Genomic DNA, 15,252 nt, shown 5'->3' with positions numbered 1-15,252 from the left:
ATAATCTTTAAATAGAAAAAACAATATAAGAAAAAAATCTGCCTACAGGAGAGAAGGTTGAAGTTCAGCGTTCAGGAAGTTCATCTGTATGAAGCAAAGTGCCGTAATGCTGAAGAGCTAAGGCACTCCTGTTATTAGTCATTATAGATACATTATACAATTTGATTTCTTGCAGCTGTTAGCAATCATGTGGCCAAAGTTAACAAAAACAACTTGAAATTCCAGGAAGGCGATCGCTAGAAAAATAAGTGCGTTTCTGCAGCCTTTTTACAAATTATGGTCTGAACACTTCTAAAAATAACCTTCAATCTGTACCCTATACATATACCTTTCTTAAAATAGAATAGAGGCAACATATAGATTATCCCGAGTGTGATAAAGACCTGTGTTATTTGAAATAAACAAGCATTCAAGTGATTTGATTTAGGCACCGTTATAAAATGAGATAGTGAAAAGGAGAAAGTAAGTCAATTTAAAGGGGCATAAAACCCCAATTTTTTTCTTTCATTATTCAGATAGAGCAGGGTTCTTCAAACTTTTATTCCCAAGACCCATTGCCATGATAATAATTTGTGACCCTATTTTTAGGCTTCGTCTGAACATTTCTGAAGTAATATACAACAGGATAGATGCAATTTTTGGCAAAGTGACTAAAATGTGTGTGTACTTTATTCCTGTAGTCAAACTTGAAAGTGTTATAAAAGGTAATAAAAGCCACACTTGTCTACAACACACACACACTTGTCTACAACACACACACACTCGTCTACAACACACACACACTCGTTTACAACACACGCACACTCGTCTACAACACACAGACCACACACTAGTCTATAACACACACACTTGTCTACAACACACACCACACACACTCGTCTACAACACACACACACTTGTCTACAAAACACGCACACTCATCTACAACACACGCACACTCGTCTACAACACACAAACCACACACTAGTCTATAACACACCACACAAACTTGTCTACAACACACACCACACACACTCGTCTACAACAGACACACTTCTCTACAACATACACAAGTCGCGACCCAGCAAACATGGTTTTGCAACCCAGTAATGGACCCCGACCCGTGGTTTGAAGAACCCAGAGATAGAGCATACAATTAAAAAAAAAAAGTAGATTTAAGCTTACCTGATAAATGGATTTCTTCTATGATACGACGAGTCCACGGATTCATCCTTTACTTGTGGGATATTATCCTCCTGCTAACAGGAAGTGGCAAAGAGCACCACAGCAGAGCTGTCTATATAGCTCCTCCCTTGACTCCACCCCCCAGTCATTCGACCGAAGGTACAGGAAGAAAAAGGAGAAACTAAAAGGTGCAGAGGTGACTGAAGTTTTAAATCAAAAAAATATAATCTGTCTGAAATTGACAGGGCAGGCTGTGGACTTGTTGTATCATAGAAGAAATCAATTTATCAGGTAAGCATAAATTTACTTTTCTTCTATAAGATACGATGAGTCCACGGATTCATCCTTTACTTGTGGGATACAATACCAAAGCTACAGGACACGGATGAACGGGAGGGACAAGACAGATGCCTAAACAGAAGGCACCACTGCTTGAAGAACATTTTTCCCAAAAATAGCCTCCGAAGAAGCAAAAGTATCAAATTTGTAAAATTTGGAAAAGGTATGAAGTGAAGACCAAGTCACAGCCTTACAAATCTGTTCAACAGAAGCATCATTTTTAAAAGCCCATGTGGAAGCTACCGCTCTAGTAGAGTGAGCCGTATCTTATGGTAAATCTTCCTAGTGACAGGCTTTCGAGCCTGAATCAAGGTGTCTATGACCGACTCAGAGAATCCTCGCTTAGATAAAATCAAGCGTTCAATTTCCAGGCAGTCATCCTCAGAGAAACTAGAGTTGGATGCTGGAACGGACCTTGAATGAGAAGGTCCTGTCTCAGTGGCAGTGTCCACGGTGGTAGAGATGACATTTCTACCAGGTCTGCATACCAAGTCCTGCGTGGCCACGTAGGTGCTATCAAAATCACTGAAGCCCTCTCCTGTTTGATTCTGGCAATCAGACGAGGAAGGAGAGGAAATGGTGGAAACACATAAGCCAGGTTGAACGACCAAGGTACTGCTAGAGCATCTATCAGTACTGCTTGGGATCCCTTGATCTGGACCCGTAACAAGGAAGTTTTGCATTCTGCCGAGATGCCATCAGATCCAATTCTGGTGTGCCCCATTGATGAATCAATTGTGCAAACACCTCCGGATGGAGCTCCCACTCCCCCGGATGAAAAGTCTGACGACTTCTAAAATCCGCTTCCCAGTTCTCCACTCCTGGGATATAGATTGCTGATAGATGGCAAGAGTGAGTCTCTGACCATCAAATTATTTTGGAAACCTCTATCATCGCTAGAGAACTCTTTGTTCCCCCTTGATTATTGATATATGCCACAGTCGTGATATTGTCCGACTGGAATCTTATGAATCTGGCCGAAGCCAGCTGAGGTCACGCCTGAAGCGCATTGAATATCGCTCTCAGTTCTAGAATATTTATTGGAAGGAGAGCCTCCTCCTGAGTCCACACACCCTGTGCTTTCAGGGAATTCCAGACTGCACCCCAGCCCAATAGGCTGGTGTCCGTCGTCACTATGACCCATGCTTGCCTGCGGAAACAAATTCCCTGGGACAGATGATCCTGTGACAACCACCAAAGAAGAGAGTCTCTGGTCTCTTGATCCAGATTTATCTGAGGAGATACATTTGCATAGTCCCCATTCCACTGTCTGAGCATGCATAGTTACAGTGGTCTGAGATGCAAGTGAGCAAACAGAACTATGTCCATTGCTGCTACCATTAGTCCAATTACCTCCATACACTGAGCCACTGATGGCCGAGGAATGGAATGAAGTGCTGGGCAGGTGGTTAAAATCTTTGATATTCTGACCTCCGTCAGGAAAATTTTCATGTCTACCGAGTCTATTAGAGTTCCCAGGAATGGAACTCTGGTGAGAGGAATAAGTGAACTCTTCTTTATGTTCACCTTCCACCCGTGAGATCTTAGAAAAGCCAACACGATGTCCGTGTGAGATTTGGCTAGTTGGTAAGTTGACGCCTGAATTAAGATATCATCCAAAAGGGAACCTTGCACTTGTGAAAATTCTGGGAGCTGTGGCTAACACGAAGGGAAGAGCCACAAACTGGTAATGCTTGTCCAGGAAGGCGAACCTGAGGAAATGGTGATGATCTTTGTGGATAGGAACGTGAAGATACGCATCCTTCAAATCCACAATGGTCATATATTGACCCTCCTGGATCATTGGTAAAATAGTTTGAATGGTCTCCATCTTGAAGGACGAGACTCTGAGAAATTTGTTTAGGATCTTGAGATCTAAAATCGGTCTAAAGGTTCCCTTTTTTTTGGGAACCACGAACAGATTGGAGTAAAACCCCTGCCCCTGTTCTGCTTTTGGAACTGGGCAGATTACTCCCATAGTATATAGGTCTTCTACACAGCGTAAGAACGCCTCTCCTTTTTGTCTGGTTTACAGACAACCGTGAAAGATGAAATCTCCCCCTTGGAGGAGAATCTTTGAATTCTAGAAGATACCCCTGGGTCACAATTTCTAAAGCCCAGGAGTCCTGAACCTCTCTTGCCCAAGCCTGAGAAAAGAAAGAAAGTCTGCCCCCTACTAGATACGGTCCCGAATCGGGGGCTGCCCCTTCATGCTGTCTTGGTGGCAGCAGCGGGCTTCTTGGTCTGTTTACCCTTATTCCAAGTCTGGTTAGGTCTCCAGACTGACTTGGATTGAGCAAAATTCCCCTCCTGCTTTGCGGCAGGGGAGGAGGTAGGGGGACCACCTTTGAAGTTTCTAAAGGAACGAAAATTATTATGTTTGGTCCTTATCTTATTTGTCTTATCCTGAGGAAGGGCATGGCATTTTCCTCCAGTGATGTCGGAAATGATCTCTTTCAGTTCAGGTCCGAATAGGGTCTTACCCTTGAAAGGAATAGCTAAAAGCTTAGATTTTGATGACACGTCAGCAGACCAGGACTTAAGCCATAACGCTCTACGCGCTAAAATGGCAAAACCTGAATTCTTTGCCGCTAATTTAGCCAGTTGAAAAGCAGCATCTGTAATGAAAGAATTAGCTAGCTTGGGAGCCCTAATTCTGTCCAGAATATCATCTAATGGGGTCTCAACCTTAAGAGCCTCCTCTAGAGCCTCGAACCAAAAAGCAGCTGCAGTAGTTACAGGAACAATGCACGCTATAGCTTGCAGAAGAAAACCCTGATGAATAAATATTTTCTTTAGAAGACCCTCTAATTTTTTATCCATAGGATCTTTGAAAGCACAACTGTCCTCAATAGGTATAGTTGTACGCTTAGCCAGGGTAGAAATAGCTCCCTCCACCTTAGGGACCGTTTGCCACGAATCCCGAATGGTGTCAGATATGGGAAACATTTTCTTAAAAGTAGGAGAGGGAGAGAACAGAATACCTGGTCTATCCCACTCCTTAGTAACAATGTCCGAAATCCGCTTAGGGACCGGAAAAACATTAGTGTAAGTAGGAACCTCTAGATATCTATCCATTTTACACAATTTCTCTGGTGGAACTACAATAGGGTCACAATCATCCTGAGTCGCCAAAACCTCCCTGAGCAACAAGCGGAGGTGTTCTAGCTTAAACTTAAAAGCCGTCATATCTAGTCTGTTTGAGGGAACATCTTTCCTGAATCAGAAAGCTCTCCCTCAGACAGCAATTCCCTCACCCCCAACTCAGAACATTGTGAGGGTACATCGGAGATGGCTAATAAAGCATCAGATGGCTCAGCATTTACTGTCACACCGGACCTACTGCGCTTCCCCTGCAACCCAGGCAGTTTAGATAAAACCTCTGTGAGGGTAGTAGACCTAACTGCGGCCATATCTTGCAGGGTGAAATAATTAGACACACTAATACTTGGCGTCGCTTGTGCGGGCGTTAACGGTTGTGACACTTGGGGAGAATTAGATGGCATAACCTGATTCTCTTCTGACTGAGAATCATCCTGCGACATACTTTTATCAGCTAAAAAATATGTTCTTTGCAATTTAAGGCCCTTTAAGTACATGAGGGACACATTTTAAGTGGGGGTTCCACAATGGCTTCTAAACACATGGAACATTGGCTTTCCTCAATGTCAGACATGTTAAACAGGCTAGTAATGACCACAAACAGGCTTGAAAACACTTTATTTAGTGAAAAAATAACAATCTTAAAAAACGGTACTGCGCCTTTAAGAGAAAAAAGCATACAAGTTTTGCAAATCGTTTCAATTTTATGATATTAGCATCCAAACTATGCAGCTAAGTTTGCCCCACAAGGAAAGGAACACTTAACCCTTATTAGAAAAAACGGATAATTAATAAACGTTAAAATCAAGAAAAAACACCCCCTAAACCTTGCCTACCTGCCCTCAGGGGTCTGTAAAACCGGGTTAAAGCTTCGATTTGGCCCAATACAGCTCACAAGGGTCCACCGGAGTTGGAGCTTGCTGCTTGCCTGTCAAAAACAACTGCGCAACTGAGGTGCGAAAATAGGCCCCGTCCATCTCACTCGATGTCTCTCAGCCCAAATGAACCGCACCAGAGCGGTCTAAAACTAGCCATGTGGGTTCCAAATCCCAAAAAGAAGCCATGTGTACCCTCTCATTAAGCATGAAAAACGTTCCTCATAAAAACGTTATCAGTACTCCCAGTTAAATAAACGTTTGCCCACAAACCAACGTTTGCCCAGTGTCAACCATTTTTTCTTAGCCCATATATGCAAGCTTAGTAATACCCCTCTATATCTTTTAGGATTACTGCTTACCCTTTCCCTCATGGGGATACTGTCAGCCAATTCTGAAATACCACAGTCTCTAAAGAAAAAAATGACTGCACATACCTCACTGCTTATAGCATGAAAAACGTTCCTCACACTGAAGTTTCTTAAGTACTCCTCAGCCATTCTGTGGGAACTGCTCTGGATCTTAGTGACAACTGCTAAGATCATCAGCCTCCAGGCAGAAGTCTTCATCCATCTGCTGCCTGAGGGAAAATAGTACACACCGGTATCATTTAAAATAAAAAACTCTTGCTTGAAGAAAATAAAAACTAACATGTTATCACCTCTTTCACTTTACCCTTCCTAGTACTTAGAGTAGGCAAAGAGAATGACTGGGGGGGGGTGGAGTCAAGGGAGGAGCTATATAGACAGCTCTGCTGTGGTGCTCTTTGCCACTACCTGTTAGCAGGAGGATAATATCCCACAAGTAAAGGATGAATCCGTGGACTCATCGTATCTTATAGAAGAAAAGCTTTTAAATTTATTATAAAATTTTCTACATTCTCTTTGTTTTCTTTGTTGAAGGTGCAGCAATGCACTACTATCTGAACACATTGTATTAGCCAATGACAAGTGACATATGTGAGCAGCTAGTTCCCAGTAGTGCTTTAAAAATTCTAAAACTACCTAAAGGATACAAGGATATCAAAGTAGATTAGATAATAGAAGTGGAAAGTTGCTTACATTTGTATATTTTATCTGAATCATGGAAGAAAAAAAATAAGTTTCATGCCCACACAATACAACAAAGTATAGTTACATTTCACTCGTGTTGTGAAAAAATACTTACAGCCGCTCCAGCTTCCTCCGCTTGCAAAGCCTCTTCCTGGGTCTAAAATGAGGAATCCGGCTTCCTCCAATCACGGTGTTGAATCAGACACTGATTCCCCCGTGGGGGGAAGCCGTGATTGGAGGATGACCGATCCATCATTTCTGATGTCAGAAATGGCTTGCGATGACCGGAGGAAGCTGAGCCGGCTGTCAAGTTTAAAAGGTATTTTTTCACAACAAGGGAAATGTAAATTTTGATGAATTAAAGTGCCCCTGTTTTTAATAGAATTTTTAAAAACCGGGCACTTTAGCATCAAAATTTACATTCACTTTAACGCAGTCTGGTTAACGTGTGAGCAATAAGTGTTTATTAATAACAATTATAAAAGTGTTTATAGATTTTAAAATGTATTTATATTTTGCTTGTTTATCCAAATTTGATTCAGAATGCATGATGTGTTGCATATCAGTTAGAACCCAGTTGCATATCAGTTAGATCAGCGGTTGTTTGCTAATGTTGGAGGCAGAATTGGAAAACAAGAAGAAAAGTTGAAAGCATTTGTTACACTGTTGTGGTACTGAGATACATTTGTAGTTATGAGATGAGAATTAGTTCTCAGATCTCACAAGAACTAGAAGTCATTTTATTGTGATTTCAGAGTAATAAAGAAAAAGCTGGTACTAACATTGCATATTGATGGCCTATAGGTATATTGAAATCTGCTGTTTCACCCAATCAGATGTCTGATACGAGTAAAGATACACTGATGGCAGGACATGCGTTGCACAGTAGTTTCACTGTAAACACTTTTGTTTAATACCAAATTTGTTAAGTATTTCCTATTATACTCTATTAATAAACATCACCAGCTGGAATTGGTTTGCAGACTTCATACAGTTTTCCTAAATTAAGGTTTATTATTCTCATTGTCAGTACAATATAATATTAAAGCCATTTTATATATATTTTTCTTTCATGATTCAGAAAAAGCATGCAATTTTAAATAACTTTTCAATTTACTTCTATTATTTAATTTGCTTCCTTCTCTTGTTATCCTTTGCTGAAAGGTTTATCTAGGAAATATCAGGAGCAGCCAGGATCCTAGGCTCTAGCTGCTGATTGGTGGCTGCATATATATATATATATATATATATATATATATATATATATATACAGTATATACCAATTTTAATTGGCTCACCCATGTGTTCAGTTAGAAACCAGTAGTGCATTGCTGCTCCTTCAACAAATGATACTAAGAGAATTAAGCAAATTTGATAATAGAAGTAAATTGGAAAGTTGTTTAAAATGGCATGTTCTACCTAAATCACAACATAATTTTTTGGGGTTTCATGCCCCTTTAATATAGTGAAAAAAATAAACTAAAATATGCTATTCATATGAATGTGGATGTATCATATGAATTAGTCCACTAGACTTCTAAAGGATGGTACATTCCTAAATGGTTATTTCATTATATTTACTCAACATCTGTAGGGGTCACTTACATCATATTTTCCTTTTTTATTGAAGGAGGATACAAAATCTGTTGCGTCTGGCTCACATACTTCATCACCTTCTAACTCCTCTAAGATGAGGACAGTCTCCCAGTTGCTGAAGTGGCGGGCAGAGAAAATATCTGAGCGCATGCTGTCGCCAAAATACACAACCTGTAAGCCAGAAAAAAAAAAACAGATCATATAAAATGGCTACACTCTACAATGTTGCAGAAAAACAAAAATAGATAATAGGTTAATAAGAATTAATTTGTATTTAATTAAAATTTTGGCAAATTTTGATCCATATGGGTTATAATTTGTGTGCAACTGATATGTCAACACGGCATATCATAGTAACAAAAAAATCAGTTCTCTGGTCCAATTCCAGTTAGTTTGCCATGCTATAACTGTATTCAACTGGGGTGGATTTTGGCTTAGTTTTCTATTTCACTCCAGTGATTATTATTATTATACTTTATTTATGAAGCGCCAGCATATTCCGCAGCGCTGTCCATGGATACAGTTCATTGAAATAAAACAATAATATAAAACTTGTAAGAGACAGGACAACATTTACAAACACATACAGGAGGAATTAAGGGCCCTATTCCAGTGGGAACTAGCAATCTAGAAGTGATGCCATTAGATTTTTTTAAAAAATAACATAACAGGGAAATGTGTTTTTCTCTTATTTGTGGAAATTCATGAATTGGGTGCACTCATATACAGAAGCAAAATATACATGGTCAAAGTAAAACAGGGAAAGTAACATATATATATGGCTAGATTACGAGTGACACGCAAATTTTTTCTAGCACGCTGTTTGCGCACGTTGGAAGTATTACAAGTTGAAAGTAAATGTGAACGCGTGAGCGCAATTGAGATTTACGCTTGCTGAGTTAGCGCGTCTTTAGAGCTCTGGTAATGTTATGAGAGACAAAAAGTAGCATAAAGTACTTCAAAAATACATTTAAAAGAACAGTTATAATCATAATATCACTGTCTGATAAAAATAATAATAAAAAATATTGCACAAAAATTATAATCACCTTCTTAAGAGCTGAGTACAACAGTGCGACTCTTGGCAGAGCCCTCTACCCGTTTGATCCCATAAATGTTTTGTTGTACTCCGCCTTATGATAATAATAATAATAAATAATAATGAGGGCTCAAAGATATGATGTCTCAGGTGTTAGGAAAAGAATATGGCAAAGGACTTTAACATTGAGATATATACAGATACATATCTATGTATATATAAAGCTGCACCCAGGTGTTAAATCGCCATAGAACAGGCTAACAATGGTAGTCAGTTGTTTGTTCCTGTGAGTGCACTTCTCTGTGTATGTATTTAGTATCTCAATGGGAAAAAGGGGCAAACAGACGTGGACTTCTTGCTCAGTGTGCTTAGAGGAATATGGCTACACCTCACTGAAGAGGCCCAATGAAGGCCGAAACGATTGTCTGGGGTTGTTGTGTTCCTTGTTCAGAGAGGAATTGCCTGGTATTTCAGCGATGGACTGACCATAATAGGCGCGATCAGACTGATATACTACAGGAAAGTTCTACTCTGTGAAAAGCATTACTGGGCTAAAAAGAAGCTGCACCCAGGTGGTAAATCGCCATAGAACAGACGAACAATGGTATTGAGCCAGTTGTTCGTTCCTGTGAGTGCACTCTCTGTGTGTATCTAGTCCTATAGGAAAAAGGGGCAACCAGATGTGGATAGACATATCTACACATATAAACATATGAATACAAATATGTATATATATATATATATATATATATATATATATATATATATATATATATATACATATATATATATATATATATATAGGGAGTGCAGAATTATTGGGCAAGTTGTATTTTTGAGGATTAATTTTATTATTGAACAACAACCATGTTCTCAATGAACCCAAAAAACTCATTAATATCAAAGCTGAATATTTTTGGAAGTAGTTTTTAGTTTGTTTTTAGTTTTAGCTATTTTAGGGGGATATCTGTGTGTGCAGGTGACTATTACTGTGCATACTTATTAGGCAACTTTGCAAAAAACAAATATATACCCATTTCAATTATTTATTTTTACCAGTGAAACCAATATAACATCTCAACATTCACAAATATACATTTCTGACATTCAAAAACAAAACAAAAACAAATCAGTGACCAATATAGCCACCTTTCTTTGCAAGGACACTCAAAAGCCTGCCATCCATGGATTCTGTCAGTGTTTTGATCTGTTCACCATCAACATTGCGTGCAGCAGCAACCACAGCCTCCCAGAGAGGTGTACTGTTTTCCCTCCTTGTAAATATCACATTTGATGATGGACCACAGGTTCTCAATGGGGTTCAGATCAGGTGAACAAGGAGGCCATGTCATTAGATTTTCTTCTTTTATACCCTTTCTTGCCAGCCACGCTGTGGAGTACTTGGACGCGTGTGATGGAGCATTGTCCTGCATGAAAATCATGTTTTTCTTGAAGGATGCAGACTTCTTCCTGTACCACTGCTTGAAGAAGGTGTCTTCCAGAAACTGGCAGTAGGACTGGGAGTTGAGCTTGACTCCATCCTCAACCCGAAAAGGCCCCACAAGCTCATCTTTGATGATACCAGCCCAAACCAGTACTCCACCTCCACCTTGCTGGCGTCTGAGTCGGACTGGAGCTCTCTGCCCTTTACCAATCCAGCCACGGGCCCATCCATCTGGCCCATCAAGAAGGTCGTCTTTCAGCCTTTCCTACCTTGGCCATGTCTCTGAGTATTGCACACCTTGTGCTTTTGGGCACTCCAGTGATGTTGCAGCTCTGAAATATGGCCAAACTGGTGGCAAGTGGCATCTTGGCAGCTGCACGCTTGACTTTTCTCAGTTCATGGGCAGTTATTTTGCGCCTTGGTTTTTCCACACGCTTCTTGCGACCCTGTTGACTATTTTGAATGAAACGCTTGATTGTTCGATGATCACGCTTCAGAAGCTTTGCAATTTTAAGAGTGCTGCATCCCTCTGCAAGATATCTCACTATTTTTGACTTTTCTGAGCCTGTCAAGTCCTTCTTTTGACCCATTTTGCCAAAGGAAAGGAAGTTGCCTAATAATTATGCACACCTGATATAGGGTGTTGATGTCATTAGACCACACCCCTTCTCATTACAGAGATGCACATCACCTAATATGCTTAATTGGTAGTAGGCTTTCAAGCCTATACAGCTTGGAGTAAGACAACATGCATAAAGAGGATGATGTGGTCAAAATACTCATTTGCCTAATAATTCTGCACTCCCTGTACACACACACACACACACACACACACAGAAGCACACTCACAGGAACGAACAACTGTCTCAATACTATTGTTAGCCTGTTCTATGGCGATTTACCACCTGGGTGCAGCTTCTTTTAGCCCAGTAATTCTTTTCACAGAGAAGAACTTTCCTGTAGTATATCAGTCTGATCCCGCCTATTACAGTCAGTCCAGCGCCAAAATACCAAGCAATTCCTTTTTGAACAAGGAACACAGCAACCCCAAACGACCAGAAGCTGCACCCAGGTAGTAAATCGCCATAGAACAGGCTAACAATAATATTGAGCCAGTTGTTCATTCCTGTGAGTGTGCTTCTCTCTGTATATATATATATATATATATATATATATTCACAGAGGCTGGTGCACTCGCACAAACAGGTGTCCAGATCTCAGGGTGCTGAATGCAGGTAGAGATATAAAGATAAAGGTAATAGAAGACAGCACTCTCTGGGCTTAAGGATAAACAATAGAAGCTTTTATTTACGTGACGTTTCGGGGACAGCTCCCCTTCATCAGACGACGAAGGGGAGCTGTCCACGAAACGTCACCTACTTATTTGCACTATGAGGCGCTGTCTTTCCTTTTACCTATTTTAGAACTTATTTGCACTATGAGGCGCTGTCTTTCCTTTTACCTTGGTTTTGTTAAGCATGTCCTTTTCTTCCTGTGTTCGTTACAACAGCATGAGTGAAGTCTCAGTAAGTTCTGTTTGCCAGGAACGTATTTCCATACAGCGGTAAGTGCATGTATCACGAGACCGGTCGGCTCAGCCAATGCCGATGCGCGTTTCACCCGCTCGTCTTTCCTTCAGACCGGGCTTCGTCAGGGCGGAATTCCATTCCATTAAGCATTGTTCAATCTTGCTATATATTTTGCTACATGTCCTTACATGTGCTTATTGAGAAAGTACGCTAATCAGTCCACTTAGATCCCCTTGGAAAACCTGCCCAGCATATTTACCCCCTAACAGGGGTGCTGTGTGCAGCTGGGTGTAGTGAGTCTGGAGCGGTCTTTCTCGATATATTTCTGATTCCTGTCTGTATATATAACATAAGTCTCTATGCATACTCTCATCTAGTTTGCTGTTCAATCTTACTACTCTGTTCTAGCCTCTTAGATCACATTTTCAACCTGCCCAGGATATACCCCTTTGACCCTTGTTAGAGAGGTACTGTGAGCAGCAGGGTATAAAAGGCTTTGATACGGAGTACTAACCCCCCCCCCCCCCTTTTTGGAAGGAAAATAACATTGTGATAATCATCTTTGATCTATATAATCTGCGATACCTGCATGTACCCCTGACCGGTCAGGTTTCTTGTATATATTTTATTGACACTGGTTTCTACTGTTTTGGTATTTTCTATAATCTCAGCTATTGCTGCATTTTAATATATATTTTCTAGCACTAATGTACTCTCTTGTGTGAGAGACCACTATCTCACGATTAAACATTGCTAATATGAAAAATTGATTTTGAGCTTATTTTCCTTTTATTTCTAAAAAGAGTGCTGAAACCCCTGTCTTTCCTAAATCAGGATTACATTCCTGATCTTGCACTTCTTCTGCAACTCCATAACATATATATATATATATATATATATATATATATATATATATATATATATATATATATATATATATATATATATATATATATATATATATATATATATATATATATATATAAAGTGCATTGGGGCAGTTAAGTAGATGAAAACATTGAAAAATATTTATGCAATATTAATTTTTAATAAAATATTTAACTATGAATTTACTGTAAACATTTTACAATCCAATGTTTTTCACATAAGGTAATATGTTTTAACTATTTATAAATATATATTCCTATATACATCTGTATATGCAGATATATACAAAACATGATATATATATATAAATATCTATTTATGAATAAATAGAACGTATTCTGCTATGGATTATGAAATATTCATATTTTCATGTTGAGTTAGCACACTTGAGAAAATGTGATTGGGGTTTTCTTGCTCCTTTGACTTCTATGGGGGAATATGTTAATGTGGTTGTGATATTCTAACCTTGGCTATTTACGCATGTTGGATTAACACTTATGAGAAAACATTTTACTTTCAACTTGTAATATGTGCGCCACCTGCCGTGCGCAAAAAGATTAATTCTAGCACAGCTAACTCAGGAGTGCCCTCAGTGTTAATTATGATTGTCTAATGTGTTTGAATGTAAGGGTTAGATGTAGATAAAGAGGAAATGAAGCTCAGTCAAAAGTTCAAAGCAGAATGTTATAGGATGTCACAAAGGATACAACTTGCATGGATAAGAATACTAACGGTTTATGCATTTTGTGCTAGATTACACTTGCAATCTACGGCTTTGATAGGTAGAACAAAATTAAAGGGAAATAATACTCGTATGCTAAATCACTTAAAACTGATGTAGTATAACTGTAAAAAGCTGACAGGAAAATATCACCTGAGCATCTCTATGTAAAAAAAGGAAGATATAGTTCTGTGTAAAACAATATACTTCAGCTTTGCTCAGCTGCAGGTAAAAAAAATATATGAAGAAATGAACAGCAGCCAATCAGCATCAACAGTGCTGAGGTCATGGACTCTTTTACTGTGATCTCATGAGATTTGACTTAACTCTCATGAGATTTCATAGTAAACTTCCTTAAACTGAATAGGGAAATAAGATGAGTGTGCATGTAAGCTCACTCCCTTAGTTGTCCCGGGACAGACATACTGATTTGCTGCTTATAAATCCTTTACAATGGGATGTGGCTACTGAGGAATTTTTAAGGTAAAATATCTTTCTTTTTTACATAGAAATGTTCAGGTGATATTTTCTAGTGAGCTTTTTACAGATATGCTGTATCACTTTCAAGTGTTTCATCATTTGGATATCATGACCCTTTAAGGATGAAATTTGCTGATTTTATTAAGTGTTTAATTAACTGCTCTTGATAAAGGTGACTAAAAATCAGAAGATTCTATCCCTTTATTGCCTGAGTACTCAAAGAAAAAAAGCAAAACTCTCCAGCTCTGCAGGATCTCTTTCATTTCTGCATCTGAAGTTGATGCAAGCCCATTGCAATATATATGTATATTTTGAGAGTTTTATTGAACTTACACTTTGTATTTTATATAATTTATGCTTCAGATTGGGACATATTTTATTGCATTTATAGGGACACTGAACCCAATTTTTTTTCTTTCATGATTCAGATAGAGCAGGCAATTTTAAGCAACTTTCTAATTTACTTATATTATCAATTTATCTCCATTCTCTTGCTATCTTTATATGAAAAGCAAGAATGTAAGTTTAGAAGCCAGCTCTTTTTTGGTTCACAACCTGGGTTGTGCTTGCTGATTGGACAGTACCAATAAACAAGTGATGACCAGTGTTCTGAAATTAGCTGGCTCCTTAGCTTAGATGCCTTCTTTTTCAAATAAAGATAGTAAGAGAATGAAGAAAAATTGATAATAGGAGTAAATTAGAAAGTTGCTTACAATTACATGCTCTATCTGAATCATGAAATAAAAAAATTGGGTTTAGTATCCCTTTAAGCTTTGCACTTTCTCTTTTGTATTTTAATATTGATTATGCTTTGATATTTTCTGTGTTATTTTTATAAATTAGGATCACACATATATCTCTGTGTATCTTTTACAAATTACATTTCACATTGTATTTGTTCCATTGTAAACTAAAACTAACAGCTTCAGAAAGTGGGAAGGAACAGTGGAGTTCCCTGGCTGAAAAAGTAAGTTCCCAGGGTATGTCTGTGAAATTCTGCATCCCAGAGAGCCTCATTACTTT

The 15,252-nt window shown here is 38.9% G+C and overlaps 1 protein-coding gene across 1 annotated transcript in view; it reads right to left on the bottom strand.

Annotated features, from left to right (window-relative positions):
* Positions 1-15,252, bottom strand: part of NT5DC1 (5'-nucleotidase domain containing 1) — a 729,055-nt gene that overhangs the window by 78,000 nt on the left and 635,803 nt on the right. Inside the window, exon 10 of the mRNA XM_053710879.1 lies at positions 8,138-8,299. Within this exon, the coding sequence (XP_053566854.1) occupies positions 8,138-8,299 (162 nt within the window). The remainder of the gene's footprint in view (positions 1-8,137; positions 8,300-15,252) is intronic.

Source organism: Bombina bombina, chromosome 4 (assembly GCF_027579735.1).
Source record: "Bombina bombina isolate aBomBom1 chromosome 4, aBomBom1.pri, whole genome shotgun sequence".
NCBI lineage: Eukaryota > Metazoa > Chordata > Amphibia > Anura > Bombinatoridae > Bombina > Bombina bombina.
The sequence above is the reverse complement of the archived record's forward strand: the minus strand, read 5'-3'. Positions and strand labels throughout refer to the sequence as shown.